The 22204-nt window shown below is 43.4% G+C and overlaps 1 protein-coding gene across 3 annotated transcripts in view; it reads left to right on the top strand.

The window, feature by feature from the left end:
* FLVCR2 (FLVCR choline and putative heme transporter 2) overlaps positions 1-22204 on the top strand; it is a 66952-nt gene that overhangs the window by 39133 nt on the left and 5615 nt on the right. For all 3 annotated transcript variants that reach the window (XM_069465136.1, XM_069465137.1, XM_069465138.1), the window contains exons 4-9: positions 7228-7295; positions 8717-8820; positions 20039-20149; positions 21141-21246; positions 21380-21491; positions 22076-22131. In XM_069465136.1, the coding sequence (XP_069321237.1) occupies positions 7228-7295; positions 8717-8820; positions 20039-20149; positions 21141-21246; positions 21380-21491; positions 22076-22131 (557 nt within the window). The remainder of the gene's footprint in view (positions 1-7227; positions 7296-8716; positions 8821-20038; positions 20150-21140; positions 21247-21379; positions 21492-22075; positions 22132-22204) is intronic.

Below are 22204 nucleotides of genomic sequence, written 5' to 3' on the forward strand. Positions count from 1 at the left end.
ATTCTTTCCATCCATTCATCCTTTCTTCTAGGCCCATCCCCCACAAGTAAGTACAGTGGGCTTTGTGTTTTAACTTGCCCTGTTCCAATCCCCGTCTCCCAGGCTCTGCACTAACCTTGCAGCCATGGTAGCTGTGACAACCATGCACCCTCACAGCTATGGTAGCTGTGACAACCAACTAACTGCCTCGTAGCCACTGGAAAGAGATAAACAGGTATGGTTCTCCATCCCTGAGAATTACCACTATTTGACCTACCTGGCAGGTTCCTGGCAAAGCCTCATTCTCAGAACTTGTCTTTATTTGACCTGACTTGAAGTTCGCTCAGTGGGAAAAGCCCTATTGCCAGGACATTTGTTGAAAACAATGAGTGGCACCATTTAACACTGCAGCTGCCTGAGGCAGCAATACCAATTGGGGCAAATAAGAGGCTGGCCAAAAATCTTGAAAGGAAAATCTGGAGAATATGATGTCCATAGGGGGCTTTGAAAAATTCTGAGATGTTCTTAGGGATTTGGAAATCCATATGCATGTGCAGAGCTGTGCAAATACTCAGGAAAGACCTGAGAAAGCCCTAAGAAAGCCTTAAACTCTCACCTCTGGCTGATCTTGAGCTCTGCACAAGCAGGAAGTAAAGGCTAAGGCAGAGTTGTCAACTGCCTGCTAGAGCTTTGAAGGTGAGCCCAATATACACACACAGAGCTCCTTGGTAAAGGTGGGAGACTTATTGGTTGAAGGCATTAAAGGAAATCTCTGTCCAATCATTAGCTTACCATTAAGCTAATGGGGCAGAAACTATAGTGGCTGTACATGGCAAAGAATACAGACTTTACACAATTGGTCCAGGAAAGTCACTACCCAACAGCAGCAACAGCAACAAATCCTGGGGAGGGAGGAGAATCTCATGTCTGGAATCGACATATTATTTAAAATGTCCAGTTTTCAACAAAAAATTATGAGACATGCAAAGAAATAGAAAAGTATATACACAGGGAACAAACGCAGTTAATAGAAAATGCTCCCGAGGAAGCTGAGACATTGGGCATAATAGAAAAAGATTGTAAATCAATTATTATAAATATGGTCAAAGAATTAAAGGAAACCATGTCTAAAGGATTAAAGAAAAGTTTGAGAATGATGTATCACCAACTAGAGAATATCAATAAAGAGATAAAAATAAAAAAGAACCAAATAGAACTTCTGGAGTTGAAAATTACAATAACTGAAATGAAAAATTCACTAAAGGGCCCAAAGTTGATTTGAAAAAACGGAAGAAAGAATCAGCAAACTTGAAGATATGTCAAATGAGACTTTCCAATGTTAGAAACAGAAAAAAAAAAGCATGAAGAAAAATGAACGGAGCCTCAGAGACCTGTGGGACACTATCAGGCATACCAAATATGCAAAATTGTAGTCCCAGAAGGAGAGGAAGGAGAAAAAGGGGTGAAAGTAAATTGTCATTTAATTTGAGATAGCATTAAGCTAGAAAAACGTTTCACTTCTGAGCCTCCGGAAGCATCTGACTCCATTATGCATAGATAGAATTTATTGCATTTATCTCAAAAGCCTGGGATCATCACAGTAAGAATAAGTTAAACTAATATGGGTGTTTGTACACATTTCCTTATAGTCAGAGAACCACAAGCCTTGTTTCCATTGCAGAGAACTGGACTTGGTGACAGGGCTCTTTGACAACAAGGAAATGATTCTTAGGCTTAATCATAAATTTGAAAAATGATTTATTGAGGCCTTATTGTGTGTCAGCCATCATGTTAATTACTTTATATTCATTATCTCATTTAATCTTCAAACAAACCCATGACAGTTCCTTTATTCCATTTTATACTGAAGCTCTGAGAGATTTAGTTTCTTGCCCATGATAGGACAACTAGCAAGCAACAGAGCTTAGATTTAAACTCTCTGCCTGATGGAAAGCCCATCTTCCTAACCACTGCACCGTTTTGCCTCCCCATACAGAAAGGAGCCTCTTGGAGACAGAGTCAGGGCTCTTTTCTTAGCCCTACTTGCCTGAGTTTTCCTTTTGGTCTACCTAGGGGAGTATGTCCTTCCTCATATTCAGTCCTCCAGACCAGTTGCCTGGGGGTTGATTACTTCTAAAGTTAGGCTCTGGCGTCCTAGAGTCTTAGAGCCAGACCAATCATACATCTTTGGGATTTGGGGATGATGGGGTCTCAGCCTCAGTGTGTCTAAGGTTTATAGGTCACATAAAGGCAGCATTTGGCACTTACTCCAACTGAGGATCTTTCCTTTCTTCTTACTCTGTCTTTGTCCAAATGAAAACAAATAAACAACCAAAAAAGCCCTCCATAAATTCAACTAGATGCTTTGAAATCCCCCAGAATTTCCCTAAGCCTCCTAATCCTTCTGTAGTTTCAGGTTGGACTTTGAAGAACAAAATGGTTCATACTTTTTACTTTGTACATATGGTGTTCATATTTTGCTCTGAATTATATGCACTTAAGAGCACGTAGCTGGCAATCAAGCAGACGATAGCATTTCACGGGCACATGTGCTGGATGTGGGTAGACACATCCTGGGGTAAGAGTCTTGAGAGCTGGCTCATAAGGAATGGGAGATCTGGGTTTTGGTGTTTGCTCTGCCAACTATTGAGTGTACCATCTTCACCCATTCTGTGCCCATCTTTTATGTTTCTAATACTCCCCACAAGTGCCCTGAATGGAAGTGAAACCTTTTAATGCAATAGAGAGTAAAGACATGGCATGCCTTGGAATTGCTATTGTGTTGGAAAACTTGCTGATTTCCAGTATTCTTTCTTTGGTCTGAACTAGATTTTACCAAGTAGGGAGTAGCTCTCCTGCAGCTGGTGGTATTGTGTTTGTAGCACTTTCCAAGTGGGTTTGTGTGCTGCTGAGTCAGCTGCACAGAGTGGAGATGTAGTGATAATTGAAGGCCTTGGAGGAAATCCAGGGTCCAAGTGTTGCTGGCCTTTCCCCAGGCTTTCGGACACACCCTTAGGGGTAGGGTTGAGAGATAAAGGCTATCCAGTTAAATTGGAATTTCAGGTAAACAACAAATACTTTTTAGTATAAACATATGCTGCACAATATTTGGAGTATATTTATACTAAAAAATTTATTCACTTATTTGAAATTCAGATTTAACTGAATTTGTTGTTTTGTTTTGTTTTCCTTAAATCTGGCAATCCAGTTTAGAGGGGAGGAGAGGCAGGGGTTGGGTTTGTGCTTGATGTTGCTGAAATATCACAGCAATAAGAAACTCCCACCTCCTCAGTAAAATACCCTCCCTCCTCTAAGTCTGGCAATGCAGGAAGACTCAGGACTGGAATTCCATCAGTCTGCCAGTGTCTGGGACAGGGGGTGGCTTGCGATGTGTGCAGTGGGGTGGGGTGAAGAAAGGAAACTTCCTTTGGCTGTCTTCTCTGTGTCTCTGGGTCTTGCATCACAGGCCCCCCCTCTAATGTCCTTTCATCAATGACATAACAACTACCATGTTGAAAAGAATTATTGAAAAGGCTCCTCTTCTAGAGAATGTCCTCAAAGGGAATACCTTTTCCATGTCATCCCCCAGCCTTGGCTCCAGCTGTGAATAATCTTCCCGTGTGTCTGGCTTTTGAACTCAGAGCCTCAACTTGTGTATCCCCAGGTTCCCCTTCCCTTGTGGCTCTCAAGTGCTTTACCATTGTCCCAGCTACATAGGCCTAGGGAGGGGCTCTGTGCCCTCTCCAAGACCCTGGCTTCCAAGTGGGTATAAAATCCTTCCCCTGATTCCTGGGAGCTTTGCTGAGGTCAAGCTGGCCCTGTAAAACAAGGCTTTGCTACAAACTCAGGAAGGATAAGAGGGAAACACAGAGAAACCAGAACCCAGAGATATGATCTGGGAATAGTGTTTCCCAAGCATCCCTGAGGACAGATTCCCCTGAGGTGCTTGATTGAATGTGTGCATAGATTTCCTTATCTCTCTTCTAAAAATTCGAATTCAGAAAATCTGGGCTGGGGCCTGGGAACCTGCTTTTTATCAGCATTCCAGCTGATTTTGATCTGCAGCAGAGTTGAGAACCTCGGAAGCAGCTGTGTGATGGGTCATTCTGGTGGCCTCGCAGCCTCTTCCCATCCCAGCTGCCTCCATGTGAGACCTACTGCCTGGGAGCCTGGGTGTGGCCTTTGCTCTTCTGCATTCCCTAGGCCACTTACTCCCAAACTCCAGAGATTTTAAGAAATGCCTGTTTTGTTTTGTTTTTTTGTTGTTGCTAAAAATGCAGATTCCTGAGCCCCATTCCAGCCCCATCAGAACCTTCCTGATTCAGTAGGTCTAGGGTAGGGCTCCAAAATCTGCATTCTTAACCTTAAAGGAATTCTAATGTCAGTAATCTCTAGACCACAGTTTGAAAAAAAATTATTCTTGACAAAGGAGAGAAAGATACTCAGGGTGATGTCAGAGCCCTTTCTGCCTTCCTAAAGCCTGCCTCCTAAGTAACTAGGACTTCTCCCAGGAGACTAATACCAGGAATGACCAGGCCTTTCCGGTGAGGTCACAGTTTCTCTGACCCCGCAGGCTCACCTTGCCAAAGACAATGAGACCTGAATATAATGCAGTTCCTTGTATTCCTGTAAGAGGTGCTCACACACAGGCAGAGCATACATTCCATTCTCGCCCTTCCATGTAGGATGCCCTTGGTTTGGGCAGTGGAGTGGACTTACACTGGTTGACCATGTCTGGCAACCTTTGGCAATATGGGGAGGGACATCTAGACTGAAGATTGATTCAGAAAACATGCATAAGTTCCTAATTCCTCTAGGGTGGAACTGCAGAAACAATGGAAAAGGTTGGCCGCCTTCTAGGGTGAACTCCTCCTCCTCCTCTTCCCCCCTCTCCCCTTCAGGCCCCGTTCAGTCTCCTGTCTGGCTGGCAGCAGGGAATGGCTGCTGGGAACCACCCTGTTGCAGCTGAGCCAGCACTTCCAACTTGAGCACTGTCAGAAAACCACCTGGAGGGCTTGTTCAAACACAGATTGTCGGGGGGCTCTGCTGCAGTAGGTCTGGGGTGGGACAGACCACATTTGGAAACTATTTCACCAAACCACTGAGTCCTAGAAAAACCACTCAGCCTTAGCAGTGTGGGTCAGCCCGCTGGGGACTCCATTCCCTAGGCCTTTTGCAGGGTCATCAAAGTGCTGGTGTATGTTTTGCTCGCAGTCCTTCTGGATAATTTACCTGTTTCCTGTGGATTCTGCCCCTCCTTGTTCATCCCAGGTGGGGCCTGACGCTGAGCCTGACCTGGAACATTCCTTGCCTGTTGCAATGCCAGGCGAGAACAAGAGGCCTAGAGAGGGGAGGAGGTTGTTTTCTTCCTTCTCCCCTGTTCCCAGCTCCACCTCACCCTCCCTTTTCAGGAATGTGTCTCCGATGGGCCTCTTGACTCAGGAATGGAGTTTGTCTGGGCTAAGCGGGTGGTATGAAGGTTGGACGGCTGTGCTTGCCGAGCACAGCCTTGCTGAGATCCCATAGTCATCATGACCACTGGCCTGATGGCCGTGCTGGCATTTGGTGACATGCCTAGATTTGCCAGTCCCCTGTGGCCCTGTGCTGCTCAGGGGCTGCACTGAGCCCAACTTTGTTGCATCCCTGGGGTGACCTGCTGGGAGAGGCTGGCACATGAGGAAACTGTTGAGTGATCTGAGCTGGGAAATCTTTGTTTTGAGAATCAGCTTTGTGAGGTTGTAAAGTAGAACAATTAAGATTAGGGACTCTAGAGCCACAGGGCCCGGGTTCAAACCCAGCTCCACCACTTCATACCTGTGTGATCGTATAGCAAAATTCTTTCCCATTTTGCATGAGAATTTGATCTTCGCTTAACTTTGTATCTAGTACCGCTGGGAACCCGATAAAGGCAGTACATCAACTGCATTTATGTAACATTGCTCATGATAAAAGGGGCCTCTTGTGATAAAAATGGACAGGGAGACCTATTCATTATCTGGTAGGAAGCCATTCTTTGTGCTTCCCCGAGTACAGTGACTCTGTCACTGGCCTGTCCCTTATGGAGACCCTGGAAGCTATGCCTATGGAATTGTTGCAAGCATCAGTGATGCCTGTGAGGTGTTAAACCAGGGTGGTTGCCATGCCCACCTTTCCTTGTGCCATAGCTATCATCTGGGGGCCAAAGAGAATAGCCTCTGGGTAGCTCGATGGACTGGTTCTGTGGGACTCCTGAGGCTGCCCTGCCCACAAGCCGTGTGTCCTGTCTTATACCCTTCCGAGTGAATCTAATGTCAAGTGTGCTGGTGGTGGTCTTGTGAGCCTCAATGTGTAAAGTTAAAAAGACCCCGGTAGGCATTATGGAATGACTGTATTTGGTTTTTTGGTTTGTTTATTTTTTAGCTCTGTGTGTATTTTTTATCTATAAAATGGGGATAATACTAATTACCTTCTAGGGTTGTTAAAAAGATTGTAAGTTGCATAGAACAGTGTCTAGTACATAAACATGTGCTGCTGCCGTCATCACCACCACCATCATCATAGTTACGGAAGGGAGGCCAGGAGGCCTTTTCTCCTTTGGGCCAGTTCCAGTGTCATCTCAGCTACTAACTCACTATATGGTTTGGACAAATGACTTCATTCTCTAAGGACACGGGCTCTTACGGTATATTCTAGGTGCTCCATTTATTTGATGAATGAATTGGTAAAGTAGGAGAGTCAACTAAATGCTCTTTAGGGTCTTTTCTAGTTTCACATAATAGATTTTGTGTGAGAAGAAAGTTGGAGGAGGAATGGAGAGAAACCACCTGCAAGGGGCGGGTCAGAGGTCAGAAGTCTGGAGCAGAATAAAAGAGGAGGGGGTGCTGAGGGGGGGTGTCCAGTAGTCCTGCTGACCACCCCATAGATCCAGCCAAAGCTTAAGAGAAGAACATAGGTGATTCTGACCTGGGAGTAATACTTGCAGAGCCTATTTTCCAGGGCAGGTTAAAGGGATCAAAGGGCAATGGTATGTGGCTAAGAAAAGGTTAAAGTGGTTACTTTTGAGTGTTCTGAAGTATTTCTTTGAGAAGAACTGTAGAGTAGCCTCAGGCATTCCTGTATTTTTCTCCTCTGGATACCACACTGAGTGGCAGTGGGGATGAGGACTCCCCACTGCCACTCTCCTGGTGCGGGGAGAAGGCCAGCAATGGCCCAGCAATGGCCCCAGGAGAAGGCTCACCCTAATGTTGTATTTCTCCCTCCCTCCTTCAGGTCTGAATGCTGGTGCTTTTTATGCCTTGTCCACTCTGCTGAATCGTATGGTGATCTTGCACTACCCGGTAAGGGAGCTCCCTGAGCATGCTGGGCCTGGAGATAATGTGGTTTCTAAGTCTGTCTCTGCAGGAGCTGGGGTGATGGTTAACTCTTGGCTCCCCCTACCCGCCAAGTTGTAGGCAGCATGGTTTGGTGGTGTGCTTATGGAACTTGGAGGGAGATGGCCCTGGGTTTCAACCCTAGCTTCGGGGGTGCTAAACTGTGTGATGATTTGGCTGTGTGATAAGCTAGTTAGCATCTCTGAGTTCTCATTCTCTTTTCTGCAAAAGAAGCATAATTACTTCTTGCAAAATTATTTTTAGGACTAGAGAGTAAATAATATTATGTGTACATGTATATATATTCATATTATATTTATTATATATGATATATGTAAAGCATGGTTCTTGGTAACACAGTTGGTAAATATATCTATATAATTGTGGGTGTGTATGTATATATCTCATATTTCTGGATTTAAATGTTTCTAAAACCAGTGAGGGCTGGATGCTGGGAATGGGATACTGAGTGTCCAGGAGTCAGGAATCCCTAGGTCCAACCTTCTTTAGAAAGGCTAGGATCTCACACATGCAGAGGTGGTAGGCCCTTGCGGCTAAGTGTTCCAGTTTTGGACTTTGACAGGTCTGAGTTCAAATCCTAGCTTTCAATTTAATATATGCCTCGTGACCTTGGGCTAGAAAGTTTGTCTCATTGTGCCTCAGTTTCTTCATATGTAAAATGGGGAGGACTGATTCCTAATCTTATGATGGGGAATTGTGGGGATTAAATGAGATAATGATGTAAAATCTTAGGCATGGTGCCTGGCTGATAGTAAGCCAAACTATATAATACTATTAATAACTCAAAATAATAATAATATAATAATGATAACTCAAAAATATATAAATATTCTATGTAATACTATTAATAACTCAAAATAATAATAATATAATAATGATAACTCAAAAATATATAAATATTGTTTTCTCATTCCTTTTGGCACTGATAGCCAAAACCCTAAGACTGGAATATTTGGACATCCATATTTTAATTTCCCTATCTGTGGGAAAAATGGGAATAATGGAATAATAAATGGGAATAATGATAAATTAGAAGACTTGCTGTAAGGGTAAATTTTTCGAAAAAATCTACCCAAAAGTGGTTTTAAGGACAGAATTTTGTTCATCCTTGTCACTCCACCATCTAGCATAATATCATGCACACACATCCAGGGTTATATTGTTGGGAGGAGCAACTATTCTAGGATTTTCTCCCAGGCCATCTTCTTATAGGCCGTCTTGTCCTGATACTTTCTGAATATTGGCTGTCATGGAGGCCAGGTTACTTGCCTTTGCGCCTTTGCACCTTTGCCCCATGGTGACTGCACTCTGCCCCGTGTCTTCTCCCATTGCTGGGTAATCTCTGAGGCTGTGGCTTCCTTTCCCAGGGTGAGGAGGTGAATGCTGGAAGAATTGGCCTGACCATCGTCATTGCAGGAATGCTCGGGGCTGTGATCTCAGGCATCTGGCTGGATAGGTCCAAAACCTACAAGTAAGTGACTCTTCCTCTTGGACTGAGAAGTGGGGACCCATTTTTTGAAATGACGTATTCATTTGCAATATGGCTCCAAAGCTTTGGGTGCAGCAGTCGGGGATCTGAGTGGTCAAGCAGGCAGGTCACGTTTCTTTTCTCTGAGCCTCAGTGTTACCATTTGTAAAATGAGGGAAACTCTACCCTTCCTGAGATCCTGTGGGATCCTGTGGGGATCTTAGGAAGATGAGAGATAGTGGACATGCAGGCCTAGAGCAGTGCTCTTCCCCATCCCTGTTCTCCAAGTAGCTTTGTGAAAGGGACAGATGAGTGAGAAATGAAAATGAATGTGAAAAGATCTCACCAGTTGGAAAGTTTGTGGAAACTCCAAAGAGTGGAGAGGAGAAGGAGGTGATTTTACTGCCCTATTTTCGTGAACCCCATGGGATTAACCAAGATGCTCTGGGCTTACTCCAGTTTGCAACGTATATTATCTTGCAATGATTTATACCGTGTTGGTAAATATCATGATGTACTTCAGACTCGAATGCCCAATGCATTTCTAAGAGCCCAGAGCCGTCTTAGAAGGTTTTAGTATTTGCCAGGCTAATCTAGGATGCTTATTAAAAATATGGATTCCTGGAAGGGAGTGGAGCAAGATGGCCAAATAGAAACCTGCAGCTAGGGACCCTCCCTACAAACACCAAATTCAACAACTATCCACGCAAGCAAGCACCTTCAAAAGAACCAAAACTCAGGTGAGTGATCATACTACCTAGTTTTAACATTATGTCAAGGAAGGACACTGAAGAGGGCAGAAAAGACAGACTTGCATTGTTCATGCCACCCCTCCCCCTTCCCCAGCAGTGCCGTGCCAGTGGAGAGAGAATCTGTGTTTCCAGGGGAGGGAGAGTAAAGTGATTGTGGGGCTTTGACTTGAAACTCAGAGCCGCCCTGCACAGGGGAACACAGCACAGGCCAGAATTCGGCTGGTGCCCACAGAGGAGCACTTTGAGCAGCCCCGAAGCCTGAGTTCCCACTAGCCCCACCACCAGCAGACAAAGAGTAGCCTGTGGCCTGGACTAAATTCGTAAGGCAGTCGGGCCACAAGGGCTGCAGTTCTTTGGCAATTCCTGTGGCTGTGCTGGCTTGGAGCCAGTGGACTTGGGGTGCACATGACCCAGTGAGACACCAGCAACTGCAACTGTGGCCAGACCAGTTCCTGTGTCAGCCCTCCCCCAACAACAAGCAGTGTGGCTCAGGCAGAGTCATCTTCTACTTGAGGAAAGGAAAGGGAAAAGCTTAGAGGATTTTGTTTTGCAACTTGGGTACCAGCTCAGCCACAGTAAAATAAGGTATCAAACAGACTCCTGAGGCCCCTGAGTCCAGGCCTTAGTTCCTGGATGGCATTTCTAGACCCTCCCTGGGTCAGAAGGAAACATGCTGCCCTGAAAGGAAGGACCCAGTCTTGGCAGGATTCACCACCTGCTGACTAAAGAGCCCTTGGGTTTTGAATAAACATCAGAGGTAGCCAGGCATCAGTCAACACTGGCTTTGGGTGAGAGTGGGCAGGTTTTAGGTGTGACCTGGCACTGGTGGCCACAAGGGAGTGCCCATTTTACTACTCCTCCAACTCCGGCAGCCCAGCACAGAGAGTGAGAGACTTTGCCTGGTAATCCAGAGAATTCTCTAGTATCTTACTCAAGCTCACCAAAGTAGTACCACCAAGAGTCTGTAGGAGTCACAGCATTACCAGGCTGGGGGCACCCCCAGTGCTGATATGGTGCAGTGACTAAAGACTTAGACCACAACATTCAATTCCCTTTGAATATCTGGAAAGCCTTCTCAGGAAGGATGGGTAAAAACAAGCCCGGACTTTGAAGATTAAAATAAATACCTAACTCTTTAATGCCCAGACATCAATGAACATCCACAAGCATCAAGGACATCCAGGAAGACATGACTTCACCACATGAACTAAATAAGGTACAAGTGACCAATCCTGGAGTGATGGAGATAGGTGATCTTTTGGACAAAGAATTCAAAATAGCTGTCCTGAAGAAGCTCAATGAACTTTAAGACAACATAGAGAATGCATTCAGAAGTCTATCAGAGAAATTTAACAAGGAGTTTGAAATAATAATAAACAAAAATCAAGCAGAAATTCTAGAATTTAAGTATTCAATTGACAAACTGAGAAATACATCAGAGTCTCTCAATAGCAGAATTGACCAAGTAGAGGAAAGAATTAATGAGCTTGAATACAGGCTACTTGAACATACACAGAAGAGAAAAAATAAGAAAGAATAAATAAGAATGAAGCATGCCTATAAGATCTAGAAATAGCATCGAAAGAGCAAATCTAAGAGTTATTGGCCTTAAAGAGGAAGTAGAGAGAGAGATCGGGGTAAAAAATTTATTGAAGGAAATAGAGAACTTTCCAAACCTAGAGAAAGATATCTATTTTCGGGTACAAGACAGTCATAGAACACCAAGCAGATTTAACCCAAACAAGGCTACCTCCAGGCATTTAATAATCAAGCTCCCAAAGGTCATGGATAAAGAAAAGATCCTAAGGAAAGCAAGAGAAAAGAAAAAAAATAACATATAAAGGAGCTCTAATATGTCTGGCAGCAGACTTCTCAGTGGAACCCTCACAGGCCAAGAGAGAGTGGCATGACATATTTAAAGTGCTGAAGGGAAAAAACCTTAACCCTAGAATATTATATACTGAAAATATACCTTTTAAACATGAAGGAGAAATAAAGACTTTCCCAGACAAACAAAAAGCTGAAGGATTTCATCAAACACCAGACCAGTCCTATAAGAAATGCTAAAAGGAGTTCATCAATCTGAAAGAAAAGGACTTTAATGAATGATAAGAAATCTTCTGAAGGTACACAACTCACTGGTAACAGTAAGGACACAAATACAGAATACCCTATTGCTGCAACTGCAGCGTATAAACTACTTATATCTTGAGTAGAAAGACTACAGCACAAACCTGTCAAAAATAACAACACCTTTTTGAAAGATAGATAGTATAAAAAGATATGGATGAAAACAACAAAAAGTTAAAAAGTGGCGGGGGAGGGTGGATGGAGTTAAAGGGTAGAATTTCTGCTAGATTTCCCTTTGCTTATTTGTTTGTAAGCAGAGTTCTCATATGTTTAAAATAATTGGTTATCAAATGTTTCTTGCAAGCCTCATGGTAACCTCAAATCAGAAAACCCACAACAGATACACAAAAAATAAAAAGCAAGAGATTAAAACATACTACAGAGAAAATCACTTTTAACAAAGGAAAACAGGGAGCAAGTAAGAAAGAAAGGGAGGCCCACAAAACAACCAGAAATCAAATAACATGGCAGTCGTAAGTCCTTACCTATCAATAACAACATGGAATGGACTAAACTCTCCAATGAAGAGATACAGAGTGGCTGAATGGATAAAAAAACAAGAGCCAACTATATGGTATCTGCAGGAAACACACTTCACCTATAAAGACACACATAGACTGAAAATAAAGGGATGGAAAAGGATATTCCATGCAAATGGAAATCAAGAAAGAGCAGGAGTAGCTATACTTATATCAGATAAAATGGATTTCAAGATAAAAACTGTAAAAAGAGACAAAGATGGTCATTATAGAATGATAAAGGGGTCAATTCAGCAAAAAGATATAGTAATTCTAAATATATATGCACCCAACACTGGAGCACCCAGATACATAAAGCAAATATTATCAGAGTTAAAGAGAGAGATAGACCCCAATACAATAATCATCAGTGACCTCAACACTCCACTTTCAGCAATGGACAGATTGTCCAGACAGGAAATCAATAATGAAACATTGGACTTAATCTGCACTATAGACCACATGGACCTAATAGATATTTACAGAATGTTTCATCCAATAGCTGCAGAATTCACATTCTTCTCCTCAGCTCATAGATCATTCTCAAGGATAGACCATGTGTTAGGCCATAAAACAAGTCTCAAATTAAAAAAAATTGAAATCATACCAAGTATTTAATATTTTCTCTGACCACAATGGAATATAACTAGAAATCAATAGCAAGAACAACACTGGAAAATGTACAAACACATGAAAATTAAACAATATGCTCCTGAATGACCAGTGAGTTAATGAAGATATTAAGAAGGAAATTAAAAAATTTCTCAAAAAAAAATGAAAATGAAAACACAATATACCAAAACATATGGGATGCAGTAAAAGCAGTAATAAGAGGAAAGTTTTACCAATAAATGCCTATATCTACATCAAAAAAGTAGAAAAGCTTCAAATAAACAACTTAATGATGCATATCAAAGAACTAGAAAACAAGAGCAAACCAAACCCAAAATTGGTAGAAGAAATAATAAGGATCAGAGCAGAAATAAATGAAATTGGGCCCCCCCCCCAAAAAATACAAAAGATCAATGAAACAAAAAGTTGCTGTTTTGAAAAGATAAACAAAATAGACACACCATTAGCCAGAATCAGAAAAAAAGGGAGAAGACCCAAATACAACCAGAGATGAAAAAGGAGATACTACAACTGATACTGCAGAAATCTAAAGGATCATTAGAGACTACTGTGAGTAACTATATGCCAATAAATTGGAAAACCTAGAAGAAATTGATAAATTCCTAGACACACACAACCTACCAAGATTGAACCAGGAAGAAATCTAAAACCTAAATAAGCCAGTAACAAGTAATGAAATAGAAGCAGTAATAAAGTCTCCCATCAAAGAAAAGCCCAGGACTCAGCAGCTTCACTGCTAAATTTTTAGGAAGCATTCGAAGAAGAACTAACACCAGTCCTACTTAAACTACTCTAAAAAATTGAGGAGGAGGAGATACTCCTCATTCTAGGAGGCTATATCACCCTGATACCAAAAGTAGACAAAGACACAACAAAAAAAACTATAGACCAATATTTCTGATGAACATAGATGCAAAAATCCTCAACAAAATACTAGCAAATCAAATTCAACAACACATTAAAAAGATTATTCATTATGATCAAGTGGGATTCATCCCAGGATGCAAGGATGGTTCAACATACGCAAATCAATGTGATACATCATATCAACAAAACAAAAGACAGGCTGGGTGTGGTGGCTCAAGCCTGTAATGCTAGCACTTTGGGAGGCCAAGGCAGGAGGATTGCTTGAGGTCAGGAGTTTGAGACCAGCCTGAGCAAGAGTGAGCCCCCATCTCTACAAAAAATAGAAAAATTAGCCAGATGCTGTGGCACACACCTATAGTCTCAGCTACTTGGGAGGCTGAGGCAGGAGGATAGCTTGAACCCAGGGGTTTGAGGTTGTAGTGAACTATGATGATGCCACTGCACTCTAGCCCAGGTGACAGAGCGAGACCCTGTCTCAAAAAAAAAACCAAAAATCTATTTATGACAGACCCACAGCTAGTATCATACTGAATGGGGAAAAACTGAAAGCCTTTCCTTTAAGATCTGGAACAAGTTGAGGATGCTCACTTTTATCACTGCTATTCAACATAGTACTGGAAGTTCTAGCTAGAGCAATCAGACAAGAGAAAGAAATAAAGGGCATCTGAATTGCAAAGGAAGAAGTCAAATTATCCTTGTTTGCAGATGATATGATTTTATATCTAGAGAAACCTGAAGACTCCACAAAAAAACTATTAGAACTGATAAACAAATTCAGTAAAGTTGCAGGATGCAAAATCAACATGCAAAAATCAGTAGCATTTCTATATGCCAACAGTAAATAATCTGAAAAAGAAACCAAAAAAGTAATCCCATTTACAATAGTTTCAAATAAAATAAAATACCTAGGAATAAACTTAACCAAAGAAGTGAAAGATCTCTATAATGAAAACTATAGGCCGGGCGTGGTGGCTCACGCCTGTAATCCTAGCACTCTGGGAGGCCAAGGTGGGCGGATCGCTTGAGGTCAGGAGTTCGAGACCAGCCTGAGCAAGAGCGAGACCCCACCTCTACTAAAAATAGAAAGACATTATATGGACAACTAAAAATCTATATAGAAAAAATTAGCCGGGCATAGTGGCGCATGCCTGTAGTCCCAGCTACTCGGGAGGCTGAGGCAGTAGGATCGCTTAAGCCGAGGAGTCTGAGGTTGCTGTGAGCTAAGCTGACGCCACGGCACTCACTCTAGCCTGGGCAACAAAGTGAGACTCTGTCTCAACAAAAAAAAAAAAAAAAGAAAACTATAAAACATTGATGAAAGATGTTGAAGAGGACACACACAAAAAAGGAAAGATATTTCATGCTCATGGATTGGAAGAATGAATATTATTAAAATGACCATATGACCCAAAGCAATCTATAGAGTCAATGCAATCCTCATCAAAATACCAATGACGGCCGGGCGCGGTGGCTCACGCCTGTGATCCTACCACTCTGGGAGGCCGAGGTGGGCGGATCGTTTGAGCTCAGGAGTTCAAGACCAGCCTGAGCAAGAGCGAGACCCCATCTCTACTAAAAATAGAAAGAAATTATATGGACAGCTAAAAATATATATAGAAAAAATTAGCCGGGCATGGTGGCGCATGCCTGTAGTCCCAACTACTCGGGAGGCTGAGACAGGCGGATTCTTTGAGCTCAGGAGTTTGAGGTTGCTGTGAGCTAGGCGGACACCACGGCACTCACTCTAGCCTGGGCAACAGAGTGAGACTCTGTCTCAAAAAAAACAAACAAACAAACAAACAAAATACCAATGACATTTTTCACAGAAATAGAAACAATAATCCTAAAATTTATATAGAACCACAAAACACTCAGAATAGTTAAAGCAAACCTGAGCAAAAAGAACAAAACTGGATGAATCACATTACTTGACTTCAAATTATACTACAGAGCTGTAGTAATCAAAACAGCATGGCGCTGCCATAAAAACAAACACACAGACCAATGGAACAGAATAGAGAACCGAGAAATAAATCCACACGTCTATAGGGAACTTATATTCCACAAAGGTGCCAAGAATATACAGTGGGGAAAGGACAGTCTCTTCAATAAATTATGCTGGGAAAACTTGATATCCGTATTCAGAAGAATGAAGCCCTTATCTCTCACCATATACAAAAATCAAATCAAAATGAATTAAAGATTTAAATCTAAGACTTGAAACTATGAAACTACCAAAAGAAAACACGGGGGAAATGGGGAATGCCGCAGGAAATTGGTCTGGGCAAGGACTTCTTGAGTAATACTGCAAAGCACAGGCACCAAAGCAAAATTGGACAAATGGGATCACATCAAGCTAAAAAGCTTCTACACAGCAAAGGACACAATAAACAAAATGAAGAGACAACCCACAGAATGGGAGAAAATATTTGCAAACTACCTGTTTGACAAAGGATTAATAACTAGAATATATAAGGAGCTCCAATAATTCCATAGGAAAAAATCAAATAATACAATTAAAAAATGGGCAAAGGTTCTGAATAGACATTTCTCAAAAGAAGACATACAAATCACCAAGAGGTACATGAAAAAGTGCTCAACATCATTAGTCATCAGAGAAATGCAAATCAAAACTACAATGAGTTATTGTCTTACCCCAGTTAAAATGGCTTTTATCAAAAAGACAGGCAATAACAAATACTGGTGAGGATGTGGAGAAAGAGGACTCTCGTACACTGTTGGTGGGACTGTACATTAGTGAACCACTATGCAGAACAGTATGGAGGTTTCTCAAAAAAACTAAAAATAGAACTACCATATGACCCAGCAACCCCACTGCTGGGTATATATCCAAAGGAGGAGGGGAAGTTAGTATATTGAGAAGATATCTGCCCTCCCATGTTTATCACAGCACTATTCACAATAGCCAGGATATGGAATCAACTTAATTGTTCATCAATGGATGAATGGATAAAGAAATTGTGGTACATAGACACAATGGAATATTATATCGCCACAAAAAGAATGAAATCCTGCCATTTGCAACAACATGGATGGAACTGGAGAACACTATGTTAAGTGAAGTAAGCCAAGCACAGAAAGACAAATCTTGCATCTTTTCACTCATTATGTGGGAGCTAAACATTAAAAACAATTGATCTCATGGAGACAGAGAGTAGTATGATGGTTACCAGAGGCTAGCAAGGGTAACAGGGAGGCAGGATAAAGTCAGGATTGTTAATGGGTGCAAAAATATGGTTTGATAGTTAGTTAGATAGAATGAAGAATGGTTGATGGCACAACAAAGTGACTATAATCAACATAAGTTAGGGGGTACTTTAAAATAACTAAAAGAGTGGAACTGAAATGTTCCTAACATAAGGAAATGATAAATGCTTGAGGTGATGGGTACCCCAATTACCCTGATTTGATTGATATACGTTGTATGACTGTATCAGAACATATACAACTATTGTGTACCCATAACAATTTTTTTTTTTTTTTTTTTTTGAGACAGAGTCTCACTCTGTTGCCCAGGCTAGAGTGAGTGCCGTGGCGTCAGCCTAGCTCACAGCAACCTCAAACTCCTGAGCTCAAGTGATCCTCCTGTCTCAGCCTCCCGAGTAGCTGGGACTACAGGCATGCACCACCATGCCCGGCTAATTTTTTCTATATATATTTTTTAGCTGTCCATATAATTTCTTTCTATTTTTAGTAGAGATGGGGTCTCGCTCTTGCTCAGGCTGGTCTCGAACTCCTGAGCTCAAACGATCCGCCCACCTCGGCCTCCCAGAGTGCTAGGATTACAGGCGTGAGCCACCGCGCCCGGCCCCCATAACAATTTTTTAAAAAAGGGATTCCTGGGCCCTATAGCCACAGATGCCAATTAAGTAGAGGAATCTGCATTTGTAAAAAGCAATCTGGGCGCCTCAGTTCAGCAGCTGGCCTTGGAGAAAATGTTCCGGAAAACAGTGGCCCAACATCCTTCCCTTCTTGTGAATTCCCAGTGCCCCTCATGCACTGGGAGCTCAATTAGCACCGGCTGGTGGGGCAGCTGCCGAGGCTGTCCTGCCCTGGGGCAGGGTGGTGTTCTGGGCTGCTTTGTCAAGGCCTCCAAAGTTCCCAGAGTCTGGAGGCGACAGACAGTGGCAGACCTGTTCTCTGCCACACAAACCCGCTTCTGTGAGGCTCTGGTCAGACCAGGTCTCACTCTTGCTGCCCTAGTCAAAGGCCAATTAAGACTGTCCCTAGGGATGTGGCCGCCTGGTGTAACGTGGCAAGAAGCCTGGCTCTGCTTAATTACTGCTGGTGGAGCTTGGCCGCCATCTCGTCTCTGCCATCTGTTAGTTGCTTCAACCAGACATAAGAGTAGTGAGGACTGGCCACCCCTAAATCAGTGAACAGCAATGTCCCTTTTTGCAGGGCTTGTTCTGTGGCAGAAGGGAGGGATTGGAATGTTGGCTGGGCTGGGACGTGGGCAGCTGAATGATTCAGATGAATTAGAATATAGAATGAAAGGTCTGGGGAGGACACTTGCTCAGCCCTTCTCAGAACCTAGACGTCATCAGTTCCTGGTGTCACTCATTGATGTCTAAATTCAGTGGTCAGCACGAGGCACGAGTCTCTTCCCTGTGCCACTGCCCAGGCAGAGTAGGGACAACTCTTAGTGGGAGGACAGAGCTCTGTGATCCCACCATTCTGGTGCCAGTTCTCTTCTCTCAAAGGTTCCCAGATTTGTCGAGTTTAGTTTGGATGCTGAAAATTGGGTGGTGAGGTCTGTTTCTCTCAGGCTGGGACTAGAAATAGTTTTTCTAAACTGGTCAGTGGTTTATGATGAAGCTATGGTTAAACTAACATGGCCAAAAGAGTTCAGGAGTATCTGGTGAGCTTGTGGGTGGAAATAGAATGTGGGGTGCAGGGTGAAAGGGTGAAGGAAGGAGGAAGCTCCTCTACCTTCAGCAGCTGCTTTGAAGCACCAGGTAGGCGTGGCATCCTTGGAGGCTCTAACCTGGAGCTTTTCCAAAGATGCAACCACGTGGTGTATTGTTATTCCTGTATGTAGTGGTAGAAAGAGTACAGGTTTCAAATCCCGCTCTGAGTTCCCATCCCAGCTCTACATTTACTCAACTGGTGGCTTTGGACAAGTAACTTCACTGGCCTGAGCCTCAGTCTCCTCATTGGTAAAATTAGAGATAGTCACACATTTCTAGGATCATCCCTAGGTCACACTCCCAGGATTTTTCTAAGAGTCGAATTGAAATAATAAATGCATGTAAAGTGCTTAACAGAATTTGACACCCAATACATGGAGGTATTAGTTTGACATAACCATAGCGTGCCCCTGCTGCACCCACCATGTTTGTGGCTTTGGGGGAGATGCATGAAGGCTTTAACCTGAGTCCTGATGTTCATGGTAGGAGGGCAGAGGAATGTGCAGGCCTGTGCCCTGCCATAAATAGTTCAGGGGGGAGAATGCAGGTCTAATTGCAGAAGTCAGGGCTGCAGCAGAGTCCTGGGTAGGCGACTTGGCAAGAGAATTGTGTTAGGGGCAAAAGCAGGCATGAGCCTGAAATAGAAATCAGGACTTGCTGAAGGTACTTGTGAAGGGACAGACAATGGGAAATGTAACAGGGAGTAGACGGAACTTTCTCACTTTGGCTTTGGAAGTCAAGCACTTAGTTCAGGGTGAGAAAATGTTCTCTCTTACCTCCCACCATATGGGGTGTAGTAGTTCAGATTCAACAGGAAAAGCTGTGCTGGGCCTGTGCAGGTAGGGACAGGAAGAACTTGCAGGTGACAGAGAGCATCTAAAAGTTAGATCATTGCCCAACACTGTCATGGGGTCTTGGGACGAAGCAGACAAGCAGAATCAGATGGCTTCTGGGGTGGTCCTGACCGTCACTGCCACCTCACCATGGCTGGTATTTGTCCTGGTTTTTTTTTTTTCTGGTGGGGGATAAGGGAAGGAAAGGCTGTGTGCCCTGCTTGACTGCGGGCAGGACATGGCAAGTCAAGGGGAAGCTTGATATTGTTGAGAGGGTTCTGCAGGAAGAGAACACACATATAACAAGATGGCTTCATACTTTCCCTAGTCTTATCCTTTGTAGCATTGATCATGATGTAATTAAATTTTTTTGTGTAATCATTGGCTGAGTGTCCGTCACCCTTATGGACAGAAAGTTCTATGGGAGAAGATGTCTGAGCGCATAGCAGAGGACTTAACACACAGCAGGTGCCTAATAGGTATTTGTGGAATGAATGAATGATCGATCCTGTTAAAGTCAGAAGTGTATGACTCAACTTCTTTGCCTTTACTTGTAGGGAGACAACCCTGGTGGTCTACATCATGACTCTGGTGGGCATGGTCGTGTACACATTGACCTTGAACCTGGGACACCTGTGGGTAGTGTTCATCACTGCCGGCACAATGGGGTAAGCTTCTCCTCTCACCTGTTTCATTAGAAAACACCATTCCACGGCTCCTAGAGCTGCCAATAGTCATCCAATACATCCTAAGATGCAATATCAGTCCCTTTGCTACCTTCTTACCAACCTCAGGAGATGTGAAAATGGTGTCCAGGGGTCTTGGTAATATTTGTGGCACTTCAAAAGGCAGCCTGGATCATTCATGCTGTTAAGATAAAATGAAGCATGGAGTATACCCTTCAAGACTTCTGGGAGACTAGGAAATGTTTAGAGTCATTTTTAGCTTTGCCTAGGACAACATGGGGTCATAGAAAATACACAGGGCTTGGAATCAGAATCTCTGGGTCCTGGTCTCAGTTCTGCTGCTGACTATCTGTTAGACCACAGGCACATCACTTAACCATTCTGAAGGCTGGGTGCGGTGGCTCATGTCTGTAATCCCAGTGCTTTGGAAGGCCGAAGCGGGAGGATCACTGGGGGCCAGGAGTTTCAGACCAGTTTGGGCAGTATAGTGAGACCCCGTCTCTACAAAAAATAGAAAAATTAAAAACATTCTGAGCCTCCATTTCTTAATCTGTAAATGAAGGTAAGAGTGGCCTGCCTCGTAGAGTTGTTGGAAGGATTGAGAGGGATAATAGATATGAAAGCAGCAAGAAGTATGGTACCGATGTAAGAAATTGGAATTAGAATTTTCTAGACTGTTATATAAGAAAACATAGGAAACAATACTCCTTTCACAGGTGTCTCTGCTCAGCTCTACCTCCCAAGGGATCTTGGAGGCCTGCCCGACACAGGCCTATGCATGAACTTCCTGACCTTTAGGGCTCCCCTTTCCTTGGTATGGTCACATAGGGGATGCCCAGATCATTCAAGGGCCTGGCATGTGTTGATGGGAAGAAACTAAAAAGGAGAAGGAGTTCCAGGGGAGGAGGGGTGCTGCCCATCCTTCTTGTTCTGGAAGTTCTTCATCGCCTTGTTTCTCTGTTCTGGACTTCAGCTTCTTTATGACTGGCTATCTCCCCCTGGGATTCGAGTTTGCCGTGGAGCTCACGTACCCGGAATCAGAAGGCATGTCATCTGGGCTCCTCAATGTGTCCGCACAGGTATAGCTCTTATTTACTCTGTTTAAATAAGAGAGTACTGCCTGGCTGGGCTGGCATTGTGTTATGACAGCTCAATTCTCCCATGGCTTAGGTGATTAGGCCCTTGTTTCCTGTCTTCTTTATGCCTTTCCAGGTATTTGGAATCATCTTCACCATCTCCCAGGGCCAGATTATTGATCACTATGGAACCATGCCTGGGAACATCTTCCTGTGCGTGTTCCTCACCCTTGGAACGGCCCTCACTGGTGAGTTGGGGTGTGAGGGCAAGACGAGTCCCAGGCTGCCCATGGGCAAGGCTGTTGGCAGTTTGGGACCACAGTGTCTTGATTCACTGGACAGACAGGAAGTACATACACATGTAGGGAGACAGATGGAAGGGCTTGTCAGAAGATCTGTTTGAGAGGCAGTAACATGTTTTGGTGGAATAGCATGGGCTTTGGAGCCAGGAGGCCCATATTTGAATCTCAGGCTGTGACACTGACTCCCACAGCTATTGACCTTGGGTACATAGACCAAACTTTAGGAATCTCCGTTTCCTTAATCTGTAAAATGAGGATTGTTGTGATAATTAAAACAATGTGTGCAAAGTCCCTGGCAAAAATAAGTGATGAATGAATGAAGAACAGTGACATCCTTGGCTTCCACCCACTAGGGACAGCAGCAATCCTTGGGCTTTATAAAGTTGGCTGACAGTGCCCCTAGCTCCCTTGAAATCTGAAGTTAGGTTTGGTATACCTGTGACCCTCAGGAAAATGAGGGTCCCTTCTCTTGGATGAACTTGATGACTCTGTGTCTTTGTCACTCTTCTTTCTCCATCTCTGGACCACAGCATTCATTAGGCCAGATCTCCGGAGACAGAAAGCAAACAAAGAAATTCCTGAGAAAGTGAGTATATGGGAACTTGGGGGAGCCAAGGTCTGGGTCCGAGGATTTTGATAAGGATACGGCAACGTCGGTG

Source organism: Eulemur rufifrons, chromosome 2, assembly GCF_041146395.1.
Source record: "Eulemur rufifrons isolate Redbay chromosome 2, OSU_ERuf_1, whole genome shotgun sequence".
NCBI classification, from domain to species: Eukaryota; Metazoa; Chordata; class Mammalia; order Primates; family Lemuridae; genus Eulemur; species Eulemur rufifrons.